Source organism: Botrytis fragariae (assembly GCF_013461495.1).
Source record: "Botrytis fragariae strain BVB16 chromosome Unknown tig00000101, whole genome shotgun sequence".
NCBI lineage: Eukaryota > Fungi > Ascomycota > Leotiomycetes > Helotiales > Sclerotiniaceae > Botrytis > Botrytis fragariae.
The window spans coordinates 600,471-613,081 of record NW_023500996.1 but is presented as its reverse complement, the minus strand read 5'-3'; the positions used below and the strand labels follow the sequence as shown (position 1 = coordinate 613,081).

The 12,611-nt window shown below is 42.6% G+C and overlaps 9 protein-coding genes across 9 annotated transcripts; 7 read left to right on the top strand and 2 right to left on the bottom strand.

Moving 5' to 3' along the window:
• Nucleotides 1-1,265: 1,265 nt before the first annotated feature.
• On the top strand, nt 1,266-2,119 carry Bfra_008821 (uncharacterized protein; the record flags this gene model as incomplete). Its single annotated transcript, XM_037339178.1, has 2 exons — nt 1,266-1,504; nt 1,564-2,119. 2 exons carry the CDS (start codon nt 1,266-1,268, stop codon nt 2,117-2,119), a joined length of 795 nt encoding a protein of 264 aa, XP_037190744.1.
• Nucleotides 2,120-3,171: 1,052 nt separating this feature from the next.
• Bfra_008820 (uncharacterized protein) lies at nt 3,172-3,675 on the bottom strand (the record flags this gene model as incomplete). The annotated part of the gene is made up of 3 exons (XM_037339177.1): nt 3,172-3,189; nt 3,375-3,479; nt 3,556-3,675. 3 exons carry the CDS (start codon nt 3,673-3,675, stop codon nt 3,172-3,174), a joined length of 243 nt encoding a protein of 80 aa, XP_037190743.1.
• Nucleotides 3,676-3,931: 256 nt separating this feature from the next.
• Nucleotides 3,932-4,187, top strand: Bfra_008819 (uncharacterized protein; the record flags this gene model as incomplete). Its single annotated transcript, XM_037339176.1, is given in 2 exon segments — nt 3,932-4,019; nt 4,030-4,187. Coding segments are annotated over 2 exon segments (246 nt in total), but the record flags the coding sequence as incomplete, so codon positions are not given.
• A 653-nt stretch (nt 4,188-4,840) lies between these two features.
• Nucleotides 4,841-6,316, top strand: Bfra_008818 (putative cyanide hydratase protein; the record flags this gene model as incomplete). Its single annotated transcript, XM_037339175.1, has 4 exons — nt 4,841-4,868; nt 5,264-5,387; nt 5,467-5,909; nt 6,219-6,316. 4 exons carry the CDS (start codon nt 4,841-4,843, stop codon nt 6,314-6,316), a joined length of 693 nt encoding a protein of 230 aa, XP_037190741.1.
• A 773-nt stretch (nt 6,317-7,089) lies between these two features.
• On the top strand, nt 7,090-7,447 carry Bfra_008817 (uncharacterized protein; the record flags this gene model as incomplete). The annotated part of the gene is made up of 2 exons (XM_037339174.1): nt 7,090-7,269; nt 7,370-7,447. 2 exons carry the CDS (start codon nt 7,090-7,092, stop codon nt 7,445-7,447), a joined length of 258 nt encoding a protein of 85 aa, XP_037190740.1.
• Nucleotides 7,448-7,565: 118 nt separating this feature from the next.
• Bfra_008816 (uncharacterized protein) lies at nt 7,566-7,870 on the top strand (the record flags this gene model as incomplete). The annotated part of the gene is given in 2 exon segments (XM_037339173.1): nt 7,566-7,672; nt 7,684-7,870. 2 exon segments carry the CDS (start codon nt 7,566-7,568, stop codon nt 7,868-7,870), a joined length of 294 nt encoding a protein of 97 aa, XP_037190739.1.
• Nucleotides 7,871-8,304: 434 nt separating this feature from the next.
• On the top strand, nt 8,305-10,131 carry Bfra_008815 (putative endo-rhamnogalacturonase f protein; the record flags this gene model as incomplete). Its single annotated transcript, XM_037339172.1, has 4 exons — nt 8,305-8,842; nt 8,891-8,969; nt 9,023-9,230; nt 9,520-10,131. 4 exons carry the CDS (start codon nt 8,305-8,307, stop codon nt 10,129-10,131), a joined length of 1,437 nt encoding a protein of 478 aa, XP_037190738.1.
• Nucleotides 10,132-10,660: 529 nt separating this feature from the next.
• On the bottom strand, nt 10,661-11,311 carry Bfra_008814 (uncharacterized protein; the record flags this gene model as incomplete). Its single annotated transcript, XM_037339171.1, has 1 exon — nt 10,661-11,311. One exon carries the CDS (start codon nt 11,309-11,311, stop codon nt 10,661-10,663), a length of 651 nt encoding a protein of 216 aa, XP_037190737.1.
• Nucleotides 11,312-11,950: 639 nt separating this feature from the next.
• On the top strand, nt 11,951-12,211 carry Bfra_008813 (uncharacterized protein; the record flags this gene model as incomplete). Its single annotated transcript, XM_037339170.1, has 2 exons — nt 11,951-11,999; nt 12,051-12,211. The coding sequence occupies 2 exons, from the start codon at nt 11,951-11,953 to the stop codon at nt 12,209-12,211; spliced, it is 210 nt and encodes a 69-aa protein (XP_037190736.1).
• Nucleotides 12,212-12,611: the final 400 nt, after the last annotated feature.

Here is a 12,611-nt window from a genome sequence, read left to right as displayed (position 1 = left end):
ACTGCTCTGAAGAGGCAAAAATGTGGAGGCTGATTTGAGTATTGCCTTATCTTTGTATGCAGAGGATGTAGTCAAACCCGACGAAAAGAACCAAGAACCAAGAACAGCCAAGAAGAGTAGTTGATCTTGATTGGCTTTATCTAACATTCGCAGAGGAGAAAGGTAAGATTGAGTGTAGCAACTGTCGTTCGATTTCGATTTGGGTTGATTAGTCTCTGTAAAGAAGCAGAGGCAGGCTCAGTTCGAGTGATGAGTATAAAGAGAGCTTGTGTTGAAGTTGCGCGTCTTCGTGTGAAAAGGAGGCTGCTAGAGTCAAAAAGCCGCAGTTGTGCTAAATAATGTACTCAAGATAGATTGTGCTTTTCAAATCAGCGCATGAAGAGGAATACAGGTCTTTATAGACGTATGTTTGATGGGGTTTCCTTGTTCTTTAAATGTAGAAGAGAAAGATGGAGTTGACGAAACACTCCAAATAGTATATCTCTGTTTGGGAAAGTAACAGATGTATGAGGAACAGTCAAAGATTGGCCACTAATATAGAAACAAATTTTTGTCCTGATTCATATGTTGTTGAAAGGCATAAAAATGGGTTGGTTCTTAGGGTAATTACAAGAAGTGAATTGTTCTTGTCCAGGTGTAGTCTTTATATATATATATCTCCAACCATAGAAATCTGAACTCATCTCGGCCAAATTCCGGGCTCGGGTTTGGGAGGCATTATTTGGAGGGGTAGCATTGATCTTGGTGAATCTTTAGTTGATGCTGTACTGGACATAAATTCAAACAAACAAAGTAATCCACATCCACCACCACAACAGCTCCCTTCATAAACATAAAACCTGCAAACACACAACAAATTCCTTCTGATTACTGATTTAGTTGTGAAATCATTTTTACATTGTAGCCCTCTTTTCTACTAGAAGGAATTTCTTTTCACCAATAGTACATTTTAAATCAACTCAAAACACGAATATTGATTCTCTTTTGCCTTGTCACGCAATACCTTGCACAAATCTTGCTGAATTTTTGAGCTCTGCCTCTAATCGGTAATCCTTCGACTGTCTCTTCATACCTTGACTCGCTTTCAATAACAGCCTCAAAAATCTATCACTTAAAAAGATCTTGTGTAACTTTCCTCCTCATCAACCTTCACTTTGGGTCTTCTGGTAAGCACTTGTTCAATATTCCATGACTGTCTTATCACCTCCTTCATTTATCAAGCCTCCCACTGATCACTCTTCATAATATAGTAACGAGCAGCCATTATGTCTCGTACGAGCACTCACGTCCCAATTTTCGAAGTGGCATTCGCAAATTGCTATATATCAGACGATCGACCTCGCAGTGCAAACAAGCCAGTTCCATCAAGGTCTATTCCTTATTTATCGTTGGAAGACGATTTCTATCAGGAACCTGGTCCTAAACAAGAACCAAAACTCAATTCCAAATTCAAGGCTGTAAAACCATTTGGCGATTTTCTCAGAGATGGCCCAACTTCACTTGAGTAAGTATAGATAAGATGTTCTGCGCCATTGATATCAAAGATTCTGAACTAACAGCCAGCAGTTTCTGGAAGTTGTTCAAGATGCTCCCTGTCGGAGTACGAAACAGGATTTACAAACTTTTGATATTCGCTTGGTCCCCAGATGCCCAATATGCGCGCCTCTCCCGTAATGGAAGACGATTTGCCGTTTCTAGAAGAGTTTCAACGGTACACCGAGCTCTTTCTCCTATACATTACGTATCTGATGATCTTTTAGGTCTTACAGAAGATGATCTTGAGGACTGGACAAATGAGAAAGATTGGGAGCAGTCAGAGGGAATGCTCGATTTCTTTAAGCCGAACGAATACCGGGGTATTCAGAAATTGATATGGCTTTTAGAAAAAGTTGAGTATGCACTCCAACTGGACGAAGCAAGCAGTAACAGCCTTACTATGGGCGGGAAAGGAAAGGGCAAAGAGATACAAAAGATGGACGTTGTACTTGATGAATATATCAATATTTGGAAAGAGATTGTCGACTTCTTCTGGGATAACGTTGTTATTGACTTCGGTGAGCGTCTACATTTTGGCACCATAGTTTTAAATGAGTCCAAGAAACAGAAAAATGTATTTTGATCCGCCTTCTAATCTGAACTCCGAACTAACCGCGTTTTAGCTACAAATTCGGCGATGCACCACTAAGGACAACCACGCAGAAGTTAAACACATATGCTTACACTTGAACACCTTTTGGCATTGCCAAGACCACACTCTGGACGAGCCCTTCTCGGACCACTGTGAACTCTGTCGATTCTTACTTCTCTGTAAATTTATCACAGAGCATTTTCAATGCGTCAAGACATTGCTACTCTACTTGTCCTTGCCAAAAGACGAAATGCTCTACTTCCAGCAAAATATCCGCGATGTGGCTTTAGATGTTGTGAAGGCAATCAAAGGATTGAAAGTCAGTGATGAGTTCGATGTCAGGGCGCGAGTACTCAACCCAAAGAATGGGAGAGCTAGTGAAAAAGAACTAGACCATTTGTCCAACAAAGCCTGCCAAATGTTTTTGAAGTGTTTGGAGCCGCATACTATCGCCGGTACCAAAAAAAGCGAACTAAATTAGCCAGTCGGATTCGGTGAGAGCCAATTGACACATTAAGATACCCAGGATAGCATACAGCTGGGAAGGACCAAAGAATTATTTTTCAACGGAAAGGTGTATTCAAAAGAAATCTCGCAATAACAACAGAGGGGGCCTTGCTTTGGTTTTCAAGCGACTTAAGATGCAACGTTCATGCTTTTGTTTTCAGGAACGGAATAGTCGGTCTACAAGTGCTTCTGCTCTCACTTAAGAGTACAGGTTTTTTTGTTTATAGCAAGAATGAAGTAGTAATCAGAACGTCATAACACAAAACATCTCAATGTGACAGTAAACAGCGTGGTATCCTGAACTTGTGCTTGCATTTTCGTCCCAACTTGAGGAATATCTGGTCTGGAATCTACGACCATGTCCAAGAAGATTATGTGAAATTGGGAAGCGATTATTATATCAGCTTATGGTACTTGTATATATCATTCATAATCATACTATGATTCTGAGCGTGTCTGGCGAGGCATGCAGAGGTTCGTAGATTTGGCAGTTTCCAGTTCCCAACTAGCCTAGAAGTGTTCGGTAGCGTTGATATTTAGTTGCGGAGTACGCACTGTAGATATCAATGAAGTATCCTTCATCTTTTTCTTCATCCTCATTCCCAATTAGTCTCATGTTCATGGTGGCATGGTACGAACCAGAACGTAGTATGTATAGCTGAAGTTAGCTATGATTTTCATACCTGCTATACAATAGGCAAGGGTTGAGTGACGAATCAGCGGAAGGAACTGTTCATACCTGAACTTGAGCAGTCTTGCGCTTTGGAGCGTTATCATGAATCTTGGATGGATACTCGAGAACATCTGGGGTCTTGATTCCGAGCACAGGAATTGTTGTGGAACACTAAGCAAGTCGATGAGGAAGCCCATGATGATGCTGGGTGATATCGAGACGCTGCTCTTGCCGCCAGCATTCTTACTATATATTCTTCCTCATTTACATGCCGTAAAAGATAGAGTTCTATTGGTTTCATGGCCTTTCGATCTTCTAGTTCTATACCCCAACCTTGCGTCAATTCTGTGCACTCTCTGTATCGCATTCTCTGTAGTCCGATTGCGACGATCATTGGAAAGAGGAAGATACCCTTTGAGGTGACACAGTCTGAGGATTGAGGTTGACCCGAAAAAATCCGGAGGCACCGTAAAGCACAGTGCCATCAAAGCTGAACAGAGGGTTGGTACCTAGCGAAAGAGGAGAGGGCCTCTTTTGTTGTCTGGATTTAAGCTGCTGTGGAAAGCTGGTTGTTGTATGGCAGATGTTAGAGTAGAAGTAAAGGTGGGGTTCCCTATAAAAGGGGGGGAAAAAAGGCTTGTTGGCAAGATTATATTCGTGGTAAATTCCAAGCCCCGGAGAGGTTGAAAGAACCAGGAGGGCAGAAAGGGCGTAGGAAGAGGATGGGCTTGGTTTGATCTATCAGACAAGCTGGCCATTACAGATCTTGCTGTCAGGCAGAGTAGAGAATTACAAAAAACCATCGGAGGAACTGAGGTTGTGAGAATGAATGTTGTCCACCATGGTCTTGGTATTGATGAACAAGTATTAAAAAAGTGAGCATATTCTTGGCGTCAAGCAAAGTTGAACATGACAGGATACTTGCCAGATCCGATTGTGGGATTACCTTAAGTGATAATTGCCACTGAAACTATATCATGCAGATTCCCATGATTGCATACAATCAGTAGAAGTTGTATCAAACAGATTTGATGACTGTTGAAGCATTCAATTGACAAAACCAGCGGAGTCTTTTCATTCACTTAGAAACTGTTTGTGATCGTAATAACCATCGGAATATGATCTGGCAAACTACAAACCTGTGTTGTATATTTCTGCAGAAGGAACTCATGGCTGGATGTTTATTTCCAACTTTGGATTTGTAGTTGTCGTTGGCAAGGTTGACATGAATAAGTAGTAACAAGGTTTGGTGAAGGAGATAATTTGGGGAAGCAAAGCTTAGTGTCTGTGCTAGGCTGCAGCTCTAGTGCTGCAAGCTACTAGCAATTTAGGGTCAACAGCCTCACTCATTCAACAGACAATAAGGAATTTCTACATGGTATTCAATAAGATGGCCAATTTCTGCTAAACACAAATACACACTCTCTGTCGCACTCCAACACATATTCTTCGTATTAGCTATGGCTCTCTGCTTCAATAAGCCGCACTCTCTTGACTCCCAGGTTTCCATTTGCATAGGAACCACCTTAAAAATGCGTCAACAAATCATCTCTCTGGAACGTACAGGCTCAACAACATAACCGTCTGTGGACCTAAGATCCCTTCTCTTACCACCCGAATTCCCCTTCAAACTTATTTTCAGAGCCCTGTTCAAAGCCCGGAGAGTCATCACGAGCCGGCGAGGAGTTCTCAGTGCTTATAGTTCCGCGGAAATGGAGTAGTTATTCCTACCCCGCTACATGCAACAAGCTTGCTGTCATCCCGCATTATCAATTCTCTCACATTTGCATCATATCGTCCATCCTACACAGTCATGGAAGTGTAACATTGCTGAGGGACAACCCCGCCCAAGTTTTGGGTATAAGTTGATCGCACACAGAAAGCTCGTCCTCCATTGAATCCATCGAACGAGTAGCATAAAATGAGACACTGAGAAGGAACAACGAAATTTGCAGTAACACAAGCAGAACCGGAATGGTTAGATCTTGAGAAGGCTGTGGATAAGACCTGCCGTCTTATAGTTGAAGCAGCTACGAATGGAGCAAAGCTCATTACTTTCCCCGAATGCTGGATACCTGGGTACCCAGCTTGAAACTGGTATGTATATCAATTCAGCATCCTGCCAATTGAGGAACGAACTAATACGAACAGATTTTAGGTGTCGCCCTGTTGATTTCGAACCGTCTATAATATACATCAAAAACTCGTTGCAAATCAACTCTCCTCAGATGGCCCAAATTTGTGCTTGTGTAGCTGAAAACAACATCAATGTGTCAGTTGGATTCTCGGAAAATGACAACAATTCTATATACATTTCTCAGGTCATCATAAGGAACGATGGCAGAATTACAATGGCAAGAAGAAAATTAAAGCCTACGCACATGGAGAGGACTGTATTTGGAGATGCATCCGGCAATTGCCTGAAGAATGTAGCAGAAGTTCCAGGCATTGGTAGGTTTGGTGCTCTGGCATGCTGGGAGCTTGCTCAATCACTATTAAAGTATAATACAATACCTCGGAAAGAAGATTTTCATGTGGCTGCTTGGCCACCCGTTTTCGAACACGACGGAGGTCCAGGGTTATGGTCAATGTCTAAGGAAGGTTTGTTGTACATTCAATATCACAATAGAGCCTACTCTATGCTCACATAAACCCCACAGGCACCCAGAATTTATCACAAATATACACAATCGAATCTCAAACATTCGTTCTTCACACAACAGCTGTTTTGACTCAAAATGGCATTAATATAGTGGATACGAGCGCCGGGCGCTTTCATGAACAGCCCGAGGGGAGGAAGTTCGGCAATTTTTTGTCCGGATGGTCGAAAACTTTCCACGAGCATCTCAGATGCTGAAGAGAGTGTAATATATACGGAGTCACATCTAGATAATATACTCAAGTATAAAGCATTCATAGATGTCGGTGATCATTATAGTCGCCCGGATATGCTATGGCTTGGCACCGATGATAGAGAAAAGAAAAATTCTCGGACTCAGGAAGAATGAACTGACACTGTTTTCAAAGATTGCTGAGGGTATGATCTCCGAGTGGGTTCTATTTATGAGGTGGGCAAGCATAATTAGTTGTTCTACCGAGTAAAAAAAGGCTTTTTGGCATCCAGTGCTCATACTGTTCCTGATTTTTCTACCATGCGATTTGATTCTGAGTCTCTAAAGCTAAATTTCAGGTTCTAGTGTGGATCCCAGGGATAGATTAACTGAAAATCTTGCACTTTGATAAACTCAGGACTGAAGCTTTTCGATGGAATAACTGCGTTGTCTTCAAGCAGAGAATGGAGTGTTAGAGGAGGATGATTCAGTCAAGTCCAGGTCAAAGAACTTGTCATTCGTTTACGAGGGCTAGTCGCTCATTATCAAAGTTTGTGTAGCTGTTCTCTGTGATATATGGAATTTGGATCTGAATGGCATCTTCGTTTCTCCCTGAGCTCCGAAAATGATTGATCAAAGGCCTATAGAACCTATCTACTCTTTATATCTCTTGCAAAGTCGAGACTCTAAAGGCAAATTAGTTTCATATGTTGCTCTGCTACGTAATCGGAGCATCATATACCACATTTTGTGTGTGTTTGTGCGAGCTTAGGATATGATCTTTAACTGAATCATTCCATTTGCATCGATCATTGATATATATCATCTTTTCGCGTAAAGTACATACTTTTTTTTCTATACTCTGAATTATATCGATCGTCGATCAATACCTTGATTCTCAATACTCAACAGTTTGGAAGGAATTATATGAATATTAACGCAAGCTGATGATGGCAATCAGGCAAGAAAAGTTAAGTGTCGCCCCTAACTTTGCACTGCGACAATTACTCTCTTCTCTTGGCTCAGTAGCACCGTCATGTAGATGTAACACGGGGTTTCATTCTTCACTACGAACACCTTTTGTCATATCCATTTTAATCGGCCTATGGCGCGATATTGTTACCGCTACAGTTCTTGGCTGAGATTGGATAACCCGCATAGTGGATTCCTGTTCAGAGATCAAGTAGTCATTAGCTAGACTAATTTCAGCACACATAACCACGTTATTAGAATTTTGCTACCTTGATTGTTTCCGTTACTTATGTACCAGCGCTTGTTATTAAGCCGAGAAGGACCTGTGTTAGCTAAGAAGAGGCCAATGGCTGGGGAAAATGCCCCGCTTTCTCCAATTTTTGATTTTGACTCTCCTTGCGAAGTGAGCAAACGGAGTTTTTTCACGTATGAATAGCTTAGTGTACAAGTATAAATGAGACAAAGAAACATCCACTCCGAAAAAATCGGCGATGAAAGACTTGCACAGCTTCAAAATTCGGACGTCCGGGAGCGATTCTTGGGGAGACTGTTGCTGAATTTGTATTTTTCAGAGTCAATCTTATCAACTTTCCACAGCTTCTACTCGACGGTCTTGATATCGGTATTCATTCTGCAGGCAGCAGATATGTGACTTTATTGAGCGTAGCTGAGATTGTTTGTGAAGATTTCACCAACAAGAAAATGACTAGCTCAAAAACTGTACTTCGGAGTGATGAGGAGAAGGTGCAGTGGAAATAAGCTTGGCAAATCCAAGTAACCTATGAAACACCCTCGACCCAAACAAAACCCATAACAAAATAGAACCTCAATACACCTTTGCATGCCGAATACTTGAAATAGGGAAGGAGGTGCTGACTCGCGGTCATAACTCGGCCGAGTTACCGAATGTCACCTAAATGCGCCATACCCCTTGATCATGACGTTCACAGGGTGCAGCCCCACCCGCCTTCCAAATCTATGGTTCAATATATTAAAAAGTTTATTGAAGATGTATGTTTGGTGCATAATCTCTTCCATCTAATTTGCAGATCCGAAGTCCGTTATGGATTCTGCGATTGCGACAGAATTCGTGAAATGTACGTCTGTTTGACGATATTGTCGTGGGCGAGCATAAGAAGATTATAGGTACTTGTATTATAGCATCGTTTTCAAAAAGGCACTAGGCATTCAAGATGTTTTCAATCAAAGCATCCCTACTCTTGCTCCTTCACTTGGGTCTATTTTCACAAGCACAACTCACTGGTCCAGTTGGCGTAACCACACCTCTTTCCAAAAAGACTACTGAGTGCAACATTCGCACTCTATATCCAACCTTCAATCCTCTCACCGACGATGTCTCTATCCCAATTACTAACGCCTTTACCTCTTGTGTTCAAAAACATGCTGGTAGTCGTTTAATTGTACCTGCTGGAAACTACACGCTCAAAACTAGCATCATCTTGAGTAATGCAACCAATTGGGCTTTCCAACTCGACGGTCTTATTACCGCGACTTATTATCCAAATTCAACGGATTCGACTTATGTTGTACCATATGTTGTACCTCGTGCAAGGATTCTAGAGGGATTTGCAGGTGTAGAGAAGTTAAATAGGTATGTATTGCCGAGGCAAATTCTGGATGATGGGATTACGGACGTTGAGGTATCGAATAGTACTATTAATGGGGAGGGTGACGGAGAGTTCTTGGAGAACTTAATCGTCATTATTAATGGTGAGCTAATAATCCCTCTTTCGATCATTCTGAACTAAACAAACTCAGCCGTTGATTTCGAACTCTACTCCTCTAATGGTCTTGGAGCAATTCAAGGTCAAGGTTATTTGTACCGTATTTCTGGAAAGTAAGTTACCCCTTTTCTCTTCCAAAAGTTGTCTATATCTAACAACTACTCAGCACCAATCGACCTCGAATGCTCCGTCTTATTTCTCCAATCAATGCTACAATTCATGATCTACTTTTAATCGATAGTCCCAAATTCCACTTCATTTTTGATTTTGGCGAGAATATTGAAGTATATCACCTGACTATCCGTGGAGCTAATTTGGGCTCTTATGATGGAATTGATGCTATTGGGACGAATTATTGGGTTCATGATAATGAGGTATGGTTTCTAGATCTTGAAATTCTTCCAGACTACCACGGGATTAAGGGAAATGAAGGGAAATAGAAACTGATCTTGGTGATGATAGGTAACAAATAGAGATGAATGTGTGTCTGTTAAAAGTCCTTCCCATCATGCGCTGGTGGAAAATTTGGTTTGTAACCAAGTTGGCTCGGGGATCTCGATTGGAAGTTTAAATGTTTCGGCCGAGATTTCAAACATTGTTCGTCTCTCCTCTCCCCTTTTCATATCATCTCTTACTGTCGAAACTAACACAACATCCACTCAGCACGCACGCAACATATCAGTCCTTGGCGGTAACGAAATCGTCTTCATCAAAACTTACCCCGGCGGTTCCGGCTACGTCTCCAACATTCTCTGGGAAAACTTCCGTTCTAAAGCATCTCTCTACGGAATAAATCTCAACCAATACTGGCAACAAACCTACCTCCCCGATAGCGGCGCCGTCACCCTAACCAACATCACCTTTCGCAACTTTACAGGCTCCATCCAAAACGGCGCTCAACGCCCCGCGCTCTACCTTCTCGCCTCCGACTACATCCCTGCCACAAACATCACCATCAAAGACGTCACCGTCTGGACCGAAAGCGGAAGCACAAGTGTAAACCACATTTCTAACATTTTCGGCCAGGGCGATAATGTCTATGGGACTAATGATGGCCTTGTCAGTTTGGGCGCGGGAGAAAATCCAAAAACCAAAACGTATACGAGTACATATACGATTACTAGTGCGCCGACAGGATGGGCAACGCCCACGTGGCCAAGTTGGGCGGTGCCGACGACGGGGTATGGTACGGCGGTACCGATTCCGGTGTATACGCCTGCGCCGTTGTGGAAGCCTCAGGGAGATTATGATAAGCATTATTGGGGGACTTTTTAGAGGGGTGAGTGGGGGGTGAGGATGGGAATGGGAGGGATCCTGAGCGCTTGGGATTTTTGGATGAGGGATGTTGTGATGTATTGGTGTGTTGGAACAGGACGATAGTATTCTGCTTTGTTATATTGAAATGGCGTATTGAGATACCATGCTGGCGACATTATCCCATGAATTATTTGTCTGTCCGCTTATATGCCACGATTAATAGTAGTGAATAGAGGTCCGGCATGTGTGAGAAAAAGATATATCAGTGAATGCGCATAGAGCTAATGTGAACACGCCAATCGGTAAATCATTGGAAAAAATAAACAATATTGATGATGACGAAATATCCATTAAAACTCCTATATCATCCTACCTATCCAAACACCAAACATGCCCGTGCCATGCCAACCCACGCCTCATCCATCAGACACCATGCACATCCATCGACCAAGACATAACATAACATCATAATTAATCACCCCTTTTACTTATTCCATTCATCCAAGCAAGCCCCCGCTAACCCTCCCCGCTCTCCCCTACCCCTCCACTAAGGATGCGGCGCCTCGGTATAAGTACACAACTTCCAATCCGCACTGGCCTCCTGCTTCCAACAACTCGTACAATACGCCTTGTAAATGCCCTTTGGATAACCCTTCTCATCTGTAATACTCGCCGTCACATCATACACGACGGTGGCAGCCATCATGCTCACCTCTACAATCTTCATATCCTTAATCTCGTAGGAATTCCACGTCCGCATATCGTCATCCTCGAGCGTTTCCTTCAACGTGGGTTCGGAATCATTGGTCAGGATGCCGTACTCCGGAGAGGCAAACACGGCTTTGGGATCAATGTATTCGAGGAGGGCGGATGGCTTGTCGAGACGACAGCGCCAGGTTTGATGCTCCAGGTCGTACATGGCTTTTTCAATGCGTTGCGATATGGTGCCCGGTCCGTAGTTTCCTCCCTTGTATCGAGGTTTGCTGGTTTCGGGCTGTTTTGCTTGTTGGAAGTTTTGTTGGAAGTTGTGGGCTAGTTGGCCGCCGCCATTTTGTTGTTGTTGCATCGACATATTTTGGGGTTGAGGTGGTGGAGATTGGCTCTGGAGTTGTTGGTTTTGAGCTTGAGGCTGCGAGCGCGATTTCTTGGCTTTGCGTTCGCGATAGGCTTCGGATGATGGTTCGAGGATAAAGGACATCAGAAGGTAAACAAATGAAAAAAATTGCTTTGAGAAGGTCTTTATAGTTGGTTTTCTTGAAGGTGGATTAAGTGGAATTAGGGAATGAGAAAACCAGCAACGAGGCTGGTGGGACTTCATACATTAAAAAAGATTGGAAGAAGCAGGAAAATAAGATGGTGTGATGTCATCGAGGTCCAGATTCAGGATCTTGCTTGCTGGGTACACTCTTTTGGCGAGATTTAATCCTGGTTGTTGCGTGTTGGCGGGCTCGTGGGAAACAAGATTTTTTTTTGGTTTTGTTCATGGGTATGGGTACCTAGGTATGGATATGGGGTAAGTTGAACACGCAAGGCACAGCGGCGGACTAGATGATGTCTACTTCGACTTGGATAGTCAGTAGTGTGGTTTGATAAGATTATGTGTATGCGTGTCAATTGTACTAAATTCCCAGCCAAATCAGATAGATCACAATGCAGGCTAAATACAAAAATTTATCATGTTATTCATAGAATATTTCTGGTCTGGAGGGGTGATGTGATACTGGGATGAAGCTTATCACGGGCCACTTTAGCTGTGGGGTGACGACAGCAACATCTAGAGCATCTCCTTTTTTAGTTTGGAAGCCGTTGACATGACAGTGTCAATATTCGATAAAACATGGTGGCTGTCCTGTTTCCATGTTCAAAGAGTGGAAGTGAAGTACAGAGTACTAATATTCTTGACCACACAATACCACCTAACTACTAGGTAGTAATAGTTCTTCATGGCTTATCGCTGCTACTAGGTACTGAGAGCCGTTTGCAAATGTTCAGTTTCTTGATTCTTCCTCCGTTTGTTCTACCCAGCCTTACACTTGAAGGTTACACACAATTAATGCATCTCCATTCCGAAGCAGCATGCTTTCTCTCACACGAATAATTCAAAAAGCTGGATCGAATGGATGGGGAACAACAAGTACGACAAATCATGTTTTTGGGAATGAGAATGTATTGCTCAACTCTGAACAGCATAAAGATTCCTGGAATCATTACTGGCAGAGATTATTCATACCTTGGCTTATTGAAATTGAAGGCCCGCCTCTCATTATCAGAAAACTGTTCACCACGACGAACCAGCAATATTCAAATCATGTTTAAAAGTACAATAAATATGAGAACATGTAAGGGATAAAACAAGAGAGGGATGAAGATTTGAAAATGGTGGGCGAAATTCTCAGCCGGATACTTTTATTACACTGGGTACCTGATCATTCAATCTTTCCCCATCGTCTCTACCTACCCAGCTAGTGAGTATGTATGTCATTTCTAGTCTCGTCTTA